At 44.7% G+C, this 14,676-nt stretch overlaps 1 protein-coding gene, 1 long non-coding RNA gene and 1 other non-coding gene across 5 annotated transcripts in view; 2 read left to right on the top strand and 1 right to left on the bottom strand.

Moving 5' to 3' along the window:
* The window catches only part of LOC105090420 (uncharacterized), a 148,459-nt gene that overhangs the window by 11,029 nt on the left and 122,754 nt on the right, over positions 1–14,676 (top strand). The gene's annotated exons all lie outside the window — the stretch shown is intronic.
* The window catches only part of MARCHF10 (membrane associated ring-CH-type finger 10), an 88,738-nt gene that overhangs the window by 15,071 nt on the left and 58,991 nt on the right, over positions 1–14,676 (bottom strand). For all 3 annotated transcript variants that reach the window (XM_031468845.2, XM_031468846.2, XM_031468847.2), the window contains exons 6-8: positions 9,654–11,076; positions 5,023–5,189; positions 2,673–2,782 (exon numbers count right to left, since the gene is read on the bottom strand). In XM_031468845.2, the coding sequence (XP_031324705.2) occupies positions 2,673–2,782; positions 5,023–5,189; positions 9,654–11,076 (1,700 nt within the window). The remainder of the gene's footprint in view (positions 1–2,672; positions 2,783–5,022; positions 5,190–9,653; positions 11,077–14,676) is intronic.
* On the top strand, positions 11,414–11,486 carry TRNAV-GAC (transfer RNA valine (anticodon GAC)). Its single transcript has one exon. It is a non-coding gene; the product is annotated as a tRNA-Val (tRNA).

Raw genomic sequence — 14,676 nt, 5'->3', positions numbered from 1 at the left:
GCAGAGGTGTGGCCACAGCAGCTCCCCTAGACTGAAGGTCACAGGCTGGGGTGACTCCTATAGCTACGGCCCTCCTGATCCTGGTGGCTGCTCCTCCCCTTGTCATTCCAGGCCTAGGAAGGTCAGTGGTCAGTGGCTGGTCCCAGGATGCCCAGTCATTCCTTGCTGCTCTTTTACTGCCTGCGTTTTGGCCGTTCATTCAGCTCTCATCACTCACCCCTTTGGTGTGCGCCACCATCTCTTTCCAGTCCAGACCCTGGCTGACATAGTTACGTTCACAGTTCTTTTTAGGGTGTCCTTGTAGCCTGTTCTCTCAGCTGGTAGGATGCAGTGAGGCCAAGGGTACCGATATGACCCCTGTGGGGGCCAGTTGGCCTTGCTCAACGATGGACTCTAGCCTGGTCCTGGTATACTTAGCTTTCTCATTCAGTCCAAAGGGGTCGGGCATCTCTGCAGCTGCAATATGATGGCCCTCTTTTATTGAGAGTCTTCTCTGCCCCAGGCACTGTCTTAGGTGATGTGCTCGGGTCTTTTCCTACATCCAATCCTGTGGGGTAGGAAATCATTGTCTCTCACTTCCTACAGATGAGAAACTGAGATCCAGAGAGTGTGTGTAGTTTCCCCAAGGTCACATGGCAGCTCTGGGGAGGGGAATAGGATTTAGGTTCACAACTTAGTCAAAGCTGGTGTGCCTTCTGGTGGGCTGGGCTGCTTCGTCTACATGCATGCACACACTTTAAAAACAGCTGAAAACATTTGCTGTTAGTTGAGTCAATTCTACAAGTACCACTGGTAAACCTACAGCGTATGGTGGCGGCAGTGGCTTCGGCTTTGCAGAGGGAGAACAGGGTGGGAACGTTTGGGACCAACAGGTTTCTTTCCTAGACGAAGCTTTCCCTGGGGTTGTGCGGAGGTTGTGGAGTCTGCAGACCACTCTGGTGGGATTCGGGTCACTTGGCCTCATCTGAACTTGTCCTTCTCAGGAAGTCCCGCGGGCTCCACTTCCTGAAATAATTTATTCTTTGAAATGACTGCACAGAACCATCTGCATCTGGCTGGCACCCTGACCTCAGGCATTCAGAGGGCCTGGTTCCTTTCAATCCTTTGACTCCAGCATCCTCAGGGGCTAAGAACGTGTGTGGCTTCTGTTTCTCATCTCAGATCTCAGTGCCTGGGGGTTATGACTGTCTTGAGACCCTCCCGTCTCAAAATGTATAGACTCAAAATACTGAGTTGATTTCCCAGGAAATTCTCTTTTTTCTTCCTTTCTCTCCCCCTTCCCCCCTCCCAACTTCCTGAGGCCCCAGCTCTTCAAGGCTGGGGTAGTCTTATGTCTGTTATATCATACTTATTGGTTGCGCTGTTCAAATCTCTATTCTTTTCAATATTTCGACTTTTAAAATCCAGTAGCCTTAGGATTTTAAAAAGACAACTACAGAATTGCCCAGACTCAGATGCACTATTTTGACTCAGATGAGCTTTTTGCAAAAAAAAAAAAAAAAAAAAAGGGGGTCTAGATACAGACAGGCTAATGATCTGAAAGCCGAAGTGACTCCTCTGAAGAGTGACATTTTAGTTGCTAATAATGATTTTATAGTTTTTAAATTGTGTGCTTTACAATCGTGGTCATTAATCATTTTTTTTTTCTCACTGTGTAATGAGGGAGGTCGGTCTTGAATTATAATGGTACTGATGGGCTATTTTCGCTTGATAAATATTTACTGACTGCTTATTATGGGCAGGGTACCTTCTAGATCAGCACCACCCAAAAGAAATACAACATAAGTCATCAAGGCAAGCCACCTATGTAATTTGAATATTCCTAGGAGCGACATTAAAAAGCGAAAAGAAACTGGTGAAATTAATTTTAATAATATATTTGATCAAACCCAATATGTTTTTAAATATTATCATTTCAACATATAATTAATATTAAATTATTATGTGATGTTTTACACTCTTTTTTTTTTTTTTTTTGTACTGAGCCTTTGAAATTCAGTGTAGAACACTTAGAGCACATCTCGACTGGAGGTAACCACTTGTTCGTTAGCTACGTGTGGCTTGTGGCTTCCATATTGGGCAGTGCAGTTCCAAATAGAAGATTGTTTGCCTAAGAATTGGGCAATAAACTTATCCTGCGCGTAAATCACCTTCCCACTGAAGGTTGACTAAACTTTTCACAGTATTAGAATTGCAATCCAGATGTCCCAGGAGAATTAGTTTATGAGGTATTAAAAAGCACACAGTAGGCACTTACTATGTGTTTTTGAATGTTCAGCAAAGCAGTTCCTTCTTACCCCGGAATTACTTGATATATAAATTGGGGACTATTTCCTGCAAGACCCTGATTTTTTTTCTCTTGTTGCTTTCAGAACTTAAATTATTTCAGCAAATTTGGGTGTGGAGCCTGCTAGACTATTCCTGTATTTCTGTGTGTCCGGTTAGTTACTGTAGCTTCCTACTTTGTCCCTGACAGCAGTGGGATCTCAACCCCGGGCAACCAAGTCTTCCAACCCTCCAGAGGTCCAATTTAGTAACACATCTTCTGAGAGAAAACTCACCCCATGCACAGGCCTCGTACAGTCCTTATACCAGGGAAAGAGTTTCCTCTCGCCCTGCACCTCGACTTGACTTTAGCCTGTGGAGCCGGAGAGGGTGAGAGCTTCTCTTACCCGGGACTGCTGGTGCTTCTGGTAGAACTCGGTCATGTTGAAATCATCCAGGTCGACCAGCAGGTCTTGCTTACACATCTCACAGGTCTTCACAGTGCTAAGATCTGCTCCTTAAATTAAAAAATTCTGTTATATATAACCCTAGGTCTTTCTGTGTTGATATTCTGAGAGCGAACTTGTGTGGGTGAGGAATTCTAAGTTTCAGAGACTCTTAAAAGTCAGCCATATTCTGTAGAAAATGACCTTGAATCTGAGATCTGTAAAATTTCCTTTGTAACCATTTTCATTATTATGCAGCTTCCTATAAGTGATTTTCCCATGACTTTTAAATAACAGATCTTGGTTTCTGTTTAAATATAAACATATTGGTTCATAAAATTGGAATTACTACAAGGAGGCTGAGAGTCTATAGCACAAGTATTTGCTAAAAGAGTGAATATTGGGTCTATGTTACTGTTGTTTTTTCTGACAGACCTAACACAGATCCAAGCAAATAAATTAGTAAGGACCAAATTGGTGGTAGAAGCCATCCTCAATCTATGGCTTCCAAGTCTACTTTTACTTCCAGCAGGTGACTTCCCACCTGAGAAATGTGAGGGACCCCGGGGCCATGTGCGGGCACTGGTACAGCATTTCTGGGGCCAGCATCTGAGCCTGAGCTCAGCCTCCTTTGGGAAAAGAAACAGGAGAAGGGTTTTTTTTGTTTGTTTGTTTTAGCATGAATTCTAGCAAAAGTAGAAGATGCAGAACTGTGGCTTTTATGTCTGAGCAACCGTTATGCTATATGGCTTTTCCCCCTGTGTATGTGCTGCAGTTTGGCTAATGATGTACTGGTGTTTATTTTATGCCTTAGATAATAGCGGACTAATCGGTTACGTGAATGTATTTGGTTAATATAGGGCTTGTACAGTTTTATACTTTTCCCCACTGGGGGATACAAAGATGCAGTAAATAATAGAGAATTTCAAAGGACAAGGATGAACAGTAATCCTTTATCTGCATTTTGTTTGCTTGGTGTTTTTTTTTTTTTAAAACATCATTCTATAATACTTGAGGCTATGGAATGTCCCATGTGTCCTCCAGGTTAATCCTGAGGAACACACTCAGACTAGCACTGGCATTTACAGGCATTTAGCAGTACTTTCATCACACATCTCATGAGTAATTTTTTTCTGTGCTAGATGTTTAATTGGCCCAAATTTCTAGTAAGATAACACATTGCATGGCGGAGTCATTAGTGGCTGAGATCCACTTGTTATTCGCTCTCTGAAGGGCTGAGTACTCTGCTTACTACGTGGAGATGCATTTAAGCAACTCCGGCAGTGGTGGGACCTACGTTTCTCATGCGGACATGGAGAAGGGGCCTCAGGGAGACACTTGCTAGGATCATCCCATGTTCATTCCCTGACTCAGTGGCGTGCTGTTCTTGGTGAGGGGGCAGGGCCACACCCCATGAGGGGGACAGGGTCAAGTCATAGGTCTCCAGGGTTGTCTGGCACAATGATTACCAAGGAGGTGAAGTGGTGGAGGAGAAAAACAGCATCCAGTTATGGGGTAAGGAGTTTTCAGAGAGGGGAGGCTGAAAGACATAGTGACTCTTTTAGAAACCAACTGTTCTTTGCATTGGCTTCTACTTTTTTTTTGTTGTTCAAGTTGCTCTCATTCCTAAAACCATGTTTTAAAGAAACCTCCTGTTTTCTGCCAAGAAAACTACAGCCAACCTACTGACGTGGCTATATTTAGGTTGTAACCTCCCCGGGGAGCTGGGAACAGGCTTCACACCCAGTTAGGAGACGTGTTAAAGCCAGAGCTGACAGAGTGAGCACAACGGGGATCTCTTTATCTAATACAGTTCTAGAAAGCTTAGATCAGTGCTCTTTTCCTACTTCTGCTGCAAAAAGGCAGCTTAGCTCAGTGTCTAGGTGACACCACCCCTTCCTGCACCAGTAAAAGGAAGCGGAACTGGTTTTGCCGGGCGTCCACCGGCTGGGATGGCTGCTGGCTGCTGGCTGCGGGCTGCGGCCCAACCACGGACCCATTTCTAGTCTCCTTCCGCCTGAGAGGCAATCTTAGCATCTCTGCTCAGGCCTCGAGCAGAGGATAGCACTTTCTAGGATCCTTCCCTTACACTTGCAAAAAAAAAAAAAAAAAAAAAATCACTTCCCTCCTGTAATTTGAAGACAGCGTTCAGTTACGGTCGGGGTCCGGGTACGTGAGCAGGAGTCCCGGGCTGGGCGGCCACGTTCCCCCGGGGGGCCGCTCGGAGTGCCCTGTTGTCAAGCTCCACACCGCGGAGCCTCGGTTAATCATAGGGTCGCTGCCCGTTTGCCGTTCTTCCCCCCACACCTACCTGATGTTATTTTCACTTTCAGCCATTGTTTCAGGCACTCTAGATGGACAAACTGCAGGCTTCCCACGCAGCCGCAGGGCTCCAGGAGGGGGTTGTTGGGGGAACCCCCGGCTATCTGGCAGATGCGACACAAGTCTCCCTCCTCATCGGAGTCCTCCTGCAGGAGACTACGTGGAAAACAAGCCCTCGTCACCAGGAGTCTACATATGTGCAGTTTCCAAGGCATTCATAGGGCGGGAGGAGGGAGAGGGAGCAATCCTCGGCCCCCCATGCCTTGCCCACCAGGGCTGCCCGGGTCACCCACTGTTCCCGCTGACCCTGCTAAACAGTCTTCCAGGAACGCTTACTGACAACAGGTGTACGGATTCTTAAATCAGGCTTCTGTGCAGTTACTGATGGGTGTGAGCTGACCAGAAGAACTAGCATCTGCCACATCCTCCACGGGCTGGGAAAGGGCTACACAGGGAAACCGAGGGAAGATCTGGGAGCCCCTACCCCTGCCATGGCCACTGCCAGGAGGTTGGCCGGGTGGCATGTTGGTGGGTGTAGGGGTTTGTGGTCCGTCGGCTTGCATTAGAGGTTTGCCTCTAAAACTTGTGAGTCTGGTGACCTTGGACAGGCTATGTAAGCTTCCCAGGCTCTGTTTCCTCACCTGTAAAGCCATGGGGTTTGTCCTGACGCTGCTGCCCGGGCAGCCTGGAGGCCATGATAATGCTGAACCTGCCCTGCAAATGCTTAAGTGCATCTAGGGTCTGGTAAAGGATTGGCACATACAGTCCAATCAGTAGATGCTGGCTGGGATGAGTGACAGACCAGTGGACCTGGACGTGAGCTCACCAGTAACTCAATGCTTGCCAATAAATTATGCCAACATTCCAGAATGTGAGCTGCTGGAATGCGATGAAGATGGAATTAATGAAAATGTAAGCAAACATTTGTGTCTAATAAATGGTGAGTCAAGAATAGCTGGTTGACATTCCTATAGAGAGACCTGAGAAACCTAAGGCTAACTTTTGGTTCTTTAGAATCCTCTTGGGACTGGGGATTTTCTGGTCAAGGAAAGGAAACCAACTGGAGACTAAAATCAAAGGAGAGAGGAAGAAATGGACATTGCTCTGGATATAGGAGTGTGTGCTCAGTTTCTTGAGAGAACTTTCTCCCCAAGAAAGGGAAATTCGATGAAAAGGAACTGAATTATGTTTTTTCATTATAGGCACAAACAAAATGAGAAGTAGATCATGTTTGTCCAAGAAAGATCCAATATCCCAAGATGTCAGTTCTCCCCAGAATAACCTATAGACTCAGCGTGACTCCAATGAAAATCTCAACAAGCTGGATCTTAAATGTATATCGTCAAGACTCTTAAGGAACCAATTGGGGAAGGAGGCCTTGCATCATCAGTTATTGAAACTTATAAAGCTGCAGACATTGAGATGAGGTGGTATTCTATTAGGGAAAAACAAAAAAGATCAGTAGGACAGAACAGACAACTGGGCATTCACAGTGCATACCTCACACCATGTATTAAACATCACTTCGCACTTAGGTCCAAAATTCATTTCACACTAAGTCCTAAGCGTGCAAAGTAAAACTGTAGAGATTTCAGAAGAAAATAGGGAGAGTGTCCTAATGACCCCAGGTTAGCAAAGAATTTAAGACAACCAGTTGACTAAATTAAAATTAAGAATTCATCTTCATTGAAAAACATCAAGAGAAAAGACAAACTACAAATTGGCAAAAGAAATTTCCAACACATAACTGTCAAAGGATCAGATTAACAGCCAGAATATTTAAAGGATTCTTAAAAATATTCTAAAAGTGGGCAGAAGGCATAGAAAGTATTTTACAGAAGAGGGACACAAATGGTCATTTAACATTTAAAAGGTGGGGGAGGGTACAGCTCAAGTGGCAGAGCACATGCTTAGCATGCACGAGGTCCTGGGTTCAATACCCAGTACCTCGAATGAAAAACCAAATAAATCTAATTACCTCCCCCCTGCAAAAAAAAAAAAAAAAAATTTAAAAGAGCAAACAAGGGGTGGGTATAGCTCAATGGTAGAGCGTGTGCGTAGCATGGCCTGGGTTCAATCCCCAGTCCCTCCATTAAAAATAAATAAACTTAATTACCTCCCCCAGAATAAAGTATAAAAGATCAAGCAAGGTGGGGAGGGTATAGCTCAGTGGCAGAGTGCATGCTTGTCATGTATCAGGTCCTAGGTTCAATCCCCAGTACCTCTAGTAAAAAAAACAAAACACACACACACACACATTAAAAAATAAATAAACCTAATTACCTCCCCCAACCAAAAAAAAAAAAAAAAAAAAAAAGCAAACAAAGCACCTAACCTCATTAACAGTCATGAAAATGTAAACTGAAGCCACAGTATCACTCCCATCAGACTGGCAAATATTTGAAATGCCAATGAATACAGGTGCTGACAAGGATGTAAACGGTATACATTACTGGTGAGACAATACATTGGCATTACTAGTCCAGTGGAAGATGTGCTGCCCACTCTTAACAAAAATAGCCCAGATAGCTCTTCTCCATGCGCACCAGGAGACGTTTACAAGAATGTTCATGCAGCATTGTGCGCAGGACCCAAATGTTCCTCGACAGGAGAATGGCTAAGCTGTGGTATATTCATATAGCGGAATAGCCTGTACTAGTGAAAGCAAAAGAGTTAAAGCCAGAAAACATCAACCAGGATGCATCTGGTTAATGATGTAAAGGGAAAATGCAAGTCACAGAAGAACAGGTATTCCGTTTCTACAGAATTCAAAACTAATAGTAACATTTCTATTGAATTCAAAAATATACACAATATATTGTTTAGGAGGACGTATATTCATATGGTAAAACCACAGAGCAAAAAACTTCCAACAACGACAAAATAAAAAGCAAAGGAATGATAATTGCAATACAGGGATGGTTTCTGCTGGGTTTAGGGAGCGGGGAGGGGGTTGAAGGAGGGAGATGAGGCGATAGGGTGGATGAGGGGTTCACAAGCTCTGCAACGACCTGTTGGCTGGAAGGTGGGCACAGGCTTGTCTGGGTTTTGTTTTTGTGTCTGATTCTCTAGCGCATCCGTTATATGCTTATTTATATGTGTTGAAGTAACTAACTGGGGGAAAATTTTAAAAAGAATAAGTGGCATTGAGAAGTGGGCTTGAAAAATTAAAATAAGGCATATTATAAAATATGAACCAACGTTTACTAAAAATTGCATTTCTATGCAGAGATAAAAGGCTGGAAACAAAGTTTTTAACAGTATTCATCTCTGGATTATAGGGTTATTGATGATTTTTCTTGTAAGTTTTTAGTTTTAGTATTTCCTAAAGTGAATATTTTTGAAATTTGTAAGAAAAGCATACGGATTATTATATACAGAAAAAAGTGTGTCTGATATAGCACGCAGGTAATAGCTGTTTAATGAATTACTACACCTAGAAGGGAGTGCATTTTTAAAAGAAATCATTTTTAACCCAAAGGCATTGCTTTGGGATGGTGGAAGTCTGGACTCCTGACAAGTGGGTCTGAAGCTGTATTTCTGGGTAGGTGACAGTGGCTGGCTGTGAGACCTTCTGGCCCTTAACCTTGGGTCGGTCTTTTGGTAGTTTGCTTGATATGTGGAAAAAAAAAATGGTGCCGCTAACTAGGAAGTTGCTTCATTCCTGCAGTTGGATAATAGACATGAGTGTGTCTGCATTCTGTGTCCTAGCTTGTCCTTTTTTCTCCATTCTAATTCATTGCCATGGAATTTTCCCACTTATAAGTGAGTATCAGTAGGATAATTAATGGCCCAAATGAGCCAAACCAACCCACAAAGAAGGCTCACATTTGTGGAATCACCTTCCAGATCGGTAAGCAATCATCAGGCTTATGAAAACACCTATCATAAACGAAATGGTGGAATCCTGACATGGTGTTTGATGGTGGCTTTGAAAAGTATTGCATTTCATAGTTGTGAAATATCCCAAAATAATCTCACAAGGAAGGAAAGATCAAAGAAAAGAGCGATTTAAAAAAGATCTTATTTCTCTCTTTCTCATGCATGAGAAAGAGCACAGAACATGGATGCAGTGGTTGCCCCAGCTCGGCCCTTGTGAGAACTGATGTAACCATGGTAACCGGGGCTGGCCTTTTAGTTTGGCAGATTCAGATTCTAGAACTGCTGGTTGGATTTGCCCAAAGTCCCATGAGGGAGAGTTGGGGAACTTCAAGTGCTGAATGGCTCATTCTCTGGGGAGAAAGCAAACCTAAATCTTGGTTCCTAAGTGCTGGGGAGAAGGACAAGCCCTACATAGCAGTCAGAAACCCTTATATCTTGCAAACTTGCCTTTCTTAAAAATTATGGTGTTCAAGGTAAAAACACTTTGAGAATATTGAAGAATTTGGCTGAATACTGAATTTGGGCTGAAACACCAAACTTTCCTTTGGAGGTACATATATTTTGAAAGCAACACAACAGATAATTTTCTTGAAATAAGCAATCATTAAAATGTCAAGGAATCGTATCTATGATTTGAAATTCCCATGATGCCTCTAATGAAAGCACTGCTTATTTTGACATTAGAGAAATAGAATTAAAATATATATGTATATACATGTAAGTATGAAAATTCCTCACCTTTCTTGTAATTTCTTGAGTTTCTCAGGGTCTGCCTTTATTTTAGTGGCTTCCTTTTCATCTGTGAAACCAGAGACCTCCATTCTGCTCCCAGTATCATTTTGATTTGGGAACTCAGACACTTCAAAGAAAGTAAAAGGTATATTTTCTTGCAGGGACCCAGGTACATGCAAATGATCTTGTAAGTTCATTTGTGATGGAGAGGAGCTGGAAGACTCCACCAAGGACAAGCTGCTTTGATGATTTAGTAAGAGATCTTCTGTATATAATGGAGCCTCCTGAGATTGGCTTGTTAAAGTAATATCTTCTGCTCCCCTGACATCAAATTCATGTACACTGTTTACTGGAAAATAACTGTGGTTTTCAGCACTGGCCAGGAGATTCCTATGTCTAATGACGGACAGTGGTTGACGAACATTGAACCTGGAGTTTCTCTCTGAGTCTGAATTAGGGACGAAAGTAGATGACATTGACAGGTCTCCTGGAGTATCATCTCTCAGAGCAGAATGCATTAATGATCCAGGAGTGTTACAGGATGAATTCATTGATGATCTTGGAGATGGTGGTCTGCTAGCAAGAAAACAGTCAAAAGAATTACTAGAATCATTTAAATAGGCTTGCCAGTCTCTTTGATAATCATGAGGACCAGGCCTATCTTCCATAGAAGTACCACCAGTAAATAATACATTGTCAGCATGGAGATCATCATCTGGGCTGGGTTCTGATTTGGTGTCCCATGAATGAAAGATCTTTTTCTCATTGTAACTGTCACTGCTATCATTCTCTTTAGAAGACCCTGCATCAGGCAGCCTAGGCTCTTGGAACATACTTGGCCCAACAGAAGGCTGTTCTGTCACTGGCTCCATTGCACTGCTTATTCTTAATAAGCCAGGACTGAACTCACTTCTTCTTATAGAGTTAGCTCTGCAATTTGCAGGATGGTCTACAAAACTCTTATTTTTGGCCTGAGTGGCCGATGTCCCAAGAAATCGACTTCTCTTACGACTGGAAGGAGAATGGAGTGGGAGCATACCGGCCAACAAAAGTTCTTCCTCTGTGTGGGTTTCCTCTTCTGTATCATCATTTTCTCCTCTAGGGTTTAAGGATAAAACGGAATAAAAATCTTCATCTCTGAACTGAAATGTCGTTCTTCTGGGCCCTCCCAAGTTGGTGCTTATGAACGGTGGCCCCAGGGACTCGCTCAACAGTTGAGAACCACTTGTTCCTTGGAAGGCCTGGGAGAGGGCTGGGTGCGGCTCATTCTGGGCAAGAGCACTCAGGTCTCCTTTCTTGGCTCTCTCGGGGGTTTTCTCTGTCACCGTCACTAGCTGTGAGGAGGAGACTAAGTTTCTTCTCTCTCGAGTTGGCCTCTTCATCTTGGTGTCACTTGTCCGTATTGGACCTTCTTGTTGAACTACTGGATCTGCATTGAGAAGAGACAGGTTTATCATTCTCTTATAGGTGCTCATGGGGGAAAGACCTCTGACACACAGGGCAAGAGTCCCGCAAGGCAGCCAACCAGCCCTAGAGAGGAAGAGTGGCGGGGTTATGGTGGCTGGACGTGCCAAAGAAGGACAGTAGAGTCAGCTTCATTTTACTGCCTATGAACTCTGGTACATTTGCGGCGTTCAGGTTGGTTCTGGGGACACGGGATGACCCTGAGGATACAGAGCCTTTCTGCAGAAGCTTTGGGAAGACTATCCATCCCCACGTCTGCCAGGGCTGATGAGTAAAATCTCTCAAATGATGGTTTTCTGAGGGGAAGGTATAGCTCAGAGGTAGAGCGCGTGCTTGACATGTATGAGGTCCTGGGTTCAATCCCCAGTGCCTCCATTAAATAAGTAAATAAACAAACCTAATTGCCTCCCTCCCCCACCAAAAAAGAAAAGAAAAGAAAAGAAAAAAAGCTGGTGGTTTTCCCTTCCAGTATTTATTGAGAAGAAAACACAGCACTCCAGGAATGACATCTACAGAAACCACCAGGACTTCCTCATCCCAGTTCGTTCAACATATGTTTAGGACACTCCTGCTTCACACATGTCTTTACAAAATCTTAAGAAAAGTACAATCTAATTTGGCGGATCAGGAGGAAGACTCTAGAAGCTGGTGCCCAGTTAAATTGATCATTGGGGTTACGTTTGCTATTTATTCAAATAAAAACCACAACCCTCTCATGACAGCATTATCTCCTCAGTCAGAACCTCTGGCTATGATAGAATTCCTCTTTCTTGCCCCCTGAATCTAAAAAGTAGGAGGAGGTGTAGTAAGAGGAGAGAGTTCAAGAGCCCAAATGGGTAGGAATTTCTATTGGCGAAATCATTTGGTCAAAACTTGCCCTATAAAAATAATGAACAAGCACTGCTTATTGCGGGCACCACGCTAACTGTGTTACATACACACAGGCTTGTGACCCTATGGGGCAAATGCCACAATCATACCACATCGTAAGTGAGGACACCAAGGCTTAGGAAGCCACATAATTTGCCCGAGGTCATATTTTCAGTGAGTCATGGAATGAACGTCTGAACTCAACTCTGCCTGATGCTACAGTTTGTCTTTGCAACCTCTACCCCGTGTTACCCCTGAAGACACTGGCTGGACTAACAATTTCCTCGTGAAAACAAGGATCCATTTAATTCATCGTGCGTGTGTGTGTGCGCGCGCGCAGGTGCACTGTTGAGGGTTTTTTGAAAAACACTGAACCTCTTTCTCTGATGCCCCTTATCCATGTTCCTTCCTGACATCAGCCTTCCCCCTCTGCCCCCCTCACCGCTATCCCGCAGGATCTGGCGAGGCCCTGCTGCCCTTATTGTTTGATTTCTAAAGTGGCTCACCCTGTAGAGTGGATGGGGTGCCCCAGGTCCAGGAAGTCCTGTGTGGTAACAGCTCAGGCAGGTGGAAAGCAAATCCTCTGAGCAACCAGCTTAGCCGAGGGCTCAGTCAATACTGACTCGTTTTAATTGAGGTGCCTCCTGGGGGTGGGGGGGGGCACCAGTTTGAGTCTCTGATGTCCTGATACTCTGTAAGCCTCTTTTATTGCTTACTGCATAGGACGCTCAGGGACACAAGTGAGAATCTTTACTCATCAGCTCTTCTAGAAATCAGTTAAGCTTTCCTGTTAGGCCCCTCATGAGTTTTATGAACCCAGTAAGAGACATGGGAGCAGGATGCTCTGGGCATCGGGCTGTGGATGTACAGGAGGGGAGCTGTGTGCCCACCCAGACCGAGCTGATTGCATTTTAAGGAACAATTGCTTTCTATGTGACAACCTGAATTCTCCTTTTTTTTTCTTTTTTACTTTTTTGGAGAAAAAACTGATGTGGAAGATTTGGAAGTGTAGGCTCTGGCTGATGACTTTTCGTGTTGAATTTGGTGAAGGGCCTCAGAAATTAGCTAGCAAGTGCTGGGACCTGAATCTTCGCATTGTTCCCAGAACACACGGAGCTGCCCCCTCGGCCCTGAGGCTTCGGGAGACACCTAACAGGCCAAAGAATTAGCTTGAGCCACTTCTGAAAAACAGAAACTGCAAACAACAGGAACCATAGCTTATTTCACGGAAGCCACCGAGCTGTCACCTGGTGACACTGGCTGCTGGGGCAGGAGAAGTCACAGGCTAGGTGCTGCCCTGCAGCTCTGCGGGTTCCTGAAACACCCCAGGGGGCGCGTCTCCACCCTTCCTGGTCACCACAACTGCCTTCCTCTCTAAAAATTCAGTTCCTGGTGTGTGTGTGTGTGTGTGTCCCCTAAAGGTGGCAGACTGTGCCATTCTATATTTATGCTGTTTCAACCCTATTTCTTGTGTCTATCAAATAGGGAGCAGACATCATAGCTCTGAGCCTGGGGATAGACACCCAGTTTGGTGCCAAGGATATGTGACTCATGCTGAATGCCTCTCCAGATGGGCTCCAGCTGAGTGGAGCGCCTGCCATTCCTAGGAGTTCCACTAGGTACATCTGAATGTTCTAGGTGCCATGAGAGGAAACCAGAAAAATCATCCCTCTGCCTTAAGACTATGTCTTTGGTCTAGACTTCTGCATGTGTTTGATCAGCAGTTTCCTATATTCTTACAGCTATAGACTTGTCATTGTTTCCCTCTGGTTATAAAAGTAGTCAATATTCTTCAAAGAAAATTTGGAAGATACAGTAGAGGTCATTGAGGACTGCTGGGGAGATGGCCGGAGAGGAACTAGCAGGAGCTGAGTGCCCACTGTGATCAAGTGCTGGTCAGAATCTTATTTCCTTTAGGTATTAGAGCCATGCAAAAAGGTTGACTTCATTATCTTTATTTTAAAACATGGGAACCCACATTGGCTACTTGACCACCCAAGGCTCCACCGCTGGGAGGAGGAAGACCTGGAGGCAGAAGTGAGGGCTGCCCTTCCCGACAGGAGGCTTCAGATCACTGGGGGCCCGTGGACACCTGGCTGCTGCAGATTCCCATATGTTCTCATTGCTCCTGACTTCAAGCCATCCAGATACAGATATATTCACACGTGTCCACCACAGTATATTTCATATTTTTAAGTAAAGGCTACTGTGTTCATTAGGTGGTGAGGAAGGGTGATGCTCAGTGGTTTCCCCAGGCAGAAGAACAGATCCTTGGCAAGGCTGGCTGTCAAATGTTGCTTTCCTTGACTCCCAAGGGGGCTCCTTAGTACCCATTCCTCCTTTTGCCACTGCAGGAGAGGACAATGTGCCTAGCAGAGGAGTGTGGCTTGGGCCTTAGGATGAATGCTCAGGACTGAAAGAGGAGGTATCCACCGAACCAATGTTTTGAAATAAAGCATGGATTTGTTCTGATGTCATTTCTTACACATTAAGATCTTGACGCCTTGGATCAGAGGGGAGAAGATCTCTGCAGGAGGTGAGCAGTCTTGTCATCCACAGACACCTGTCTACCCCTCCTGGGAGGTGGGCGGGAACTGTGGCCAGGTGAGACATCCCCAGAGCTGCAGACTGCTTCTCTGTCCTGGCCCCCAACACTTACTACCCACCACTCCCCTCTCCAGAAGCCCAGCGGAGG

This window comes from Camelus dromedarius, chromosome 16, assembly GCF_036321535.1.
Source record: "Camelus dromedarius isolate mCamDro1 chromosome 16, mCamDro1.pat, whole genome shotgun sequence".
Taxonomy (NCBI): domain Eukaryota; kingdom Metazoa; phylum Chordata; class Mammalia; order Artiodactyla; family Camelidae; genus Camelus; species Camelus dromedarius.
Note: the sequence above shows the minus strand (reverse complement) of the source record. Positions and strands in the feature narration are given on the sequence as shown.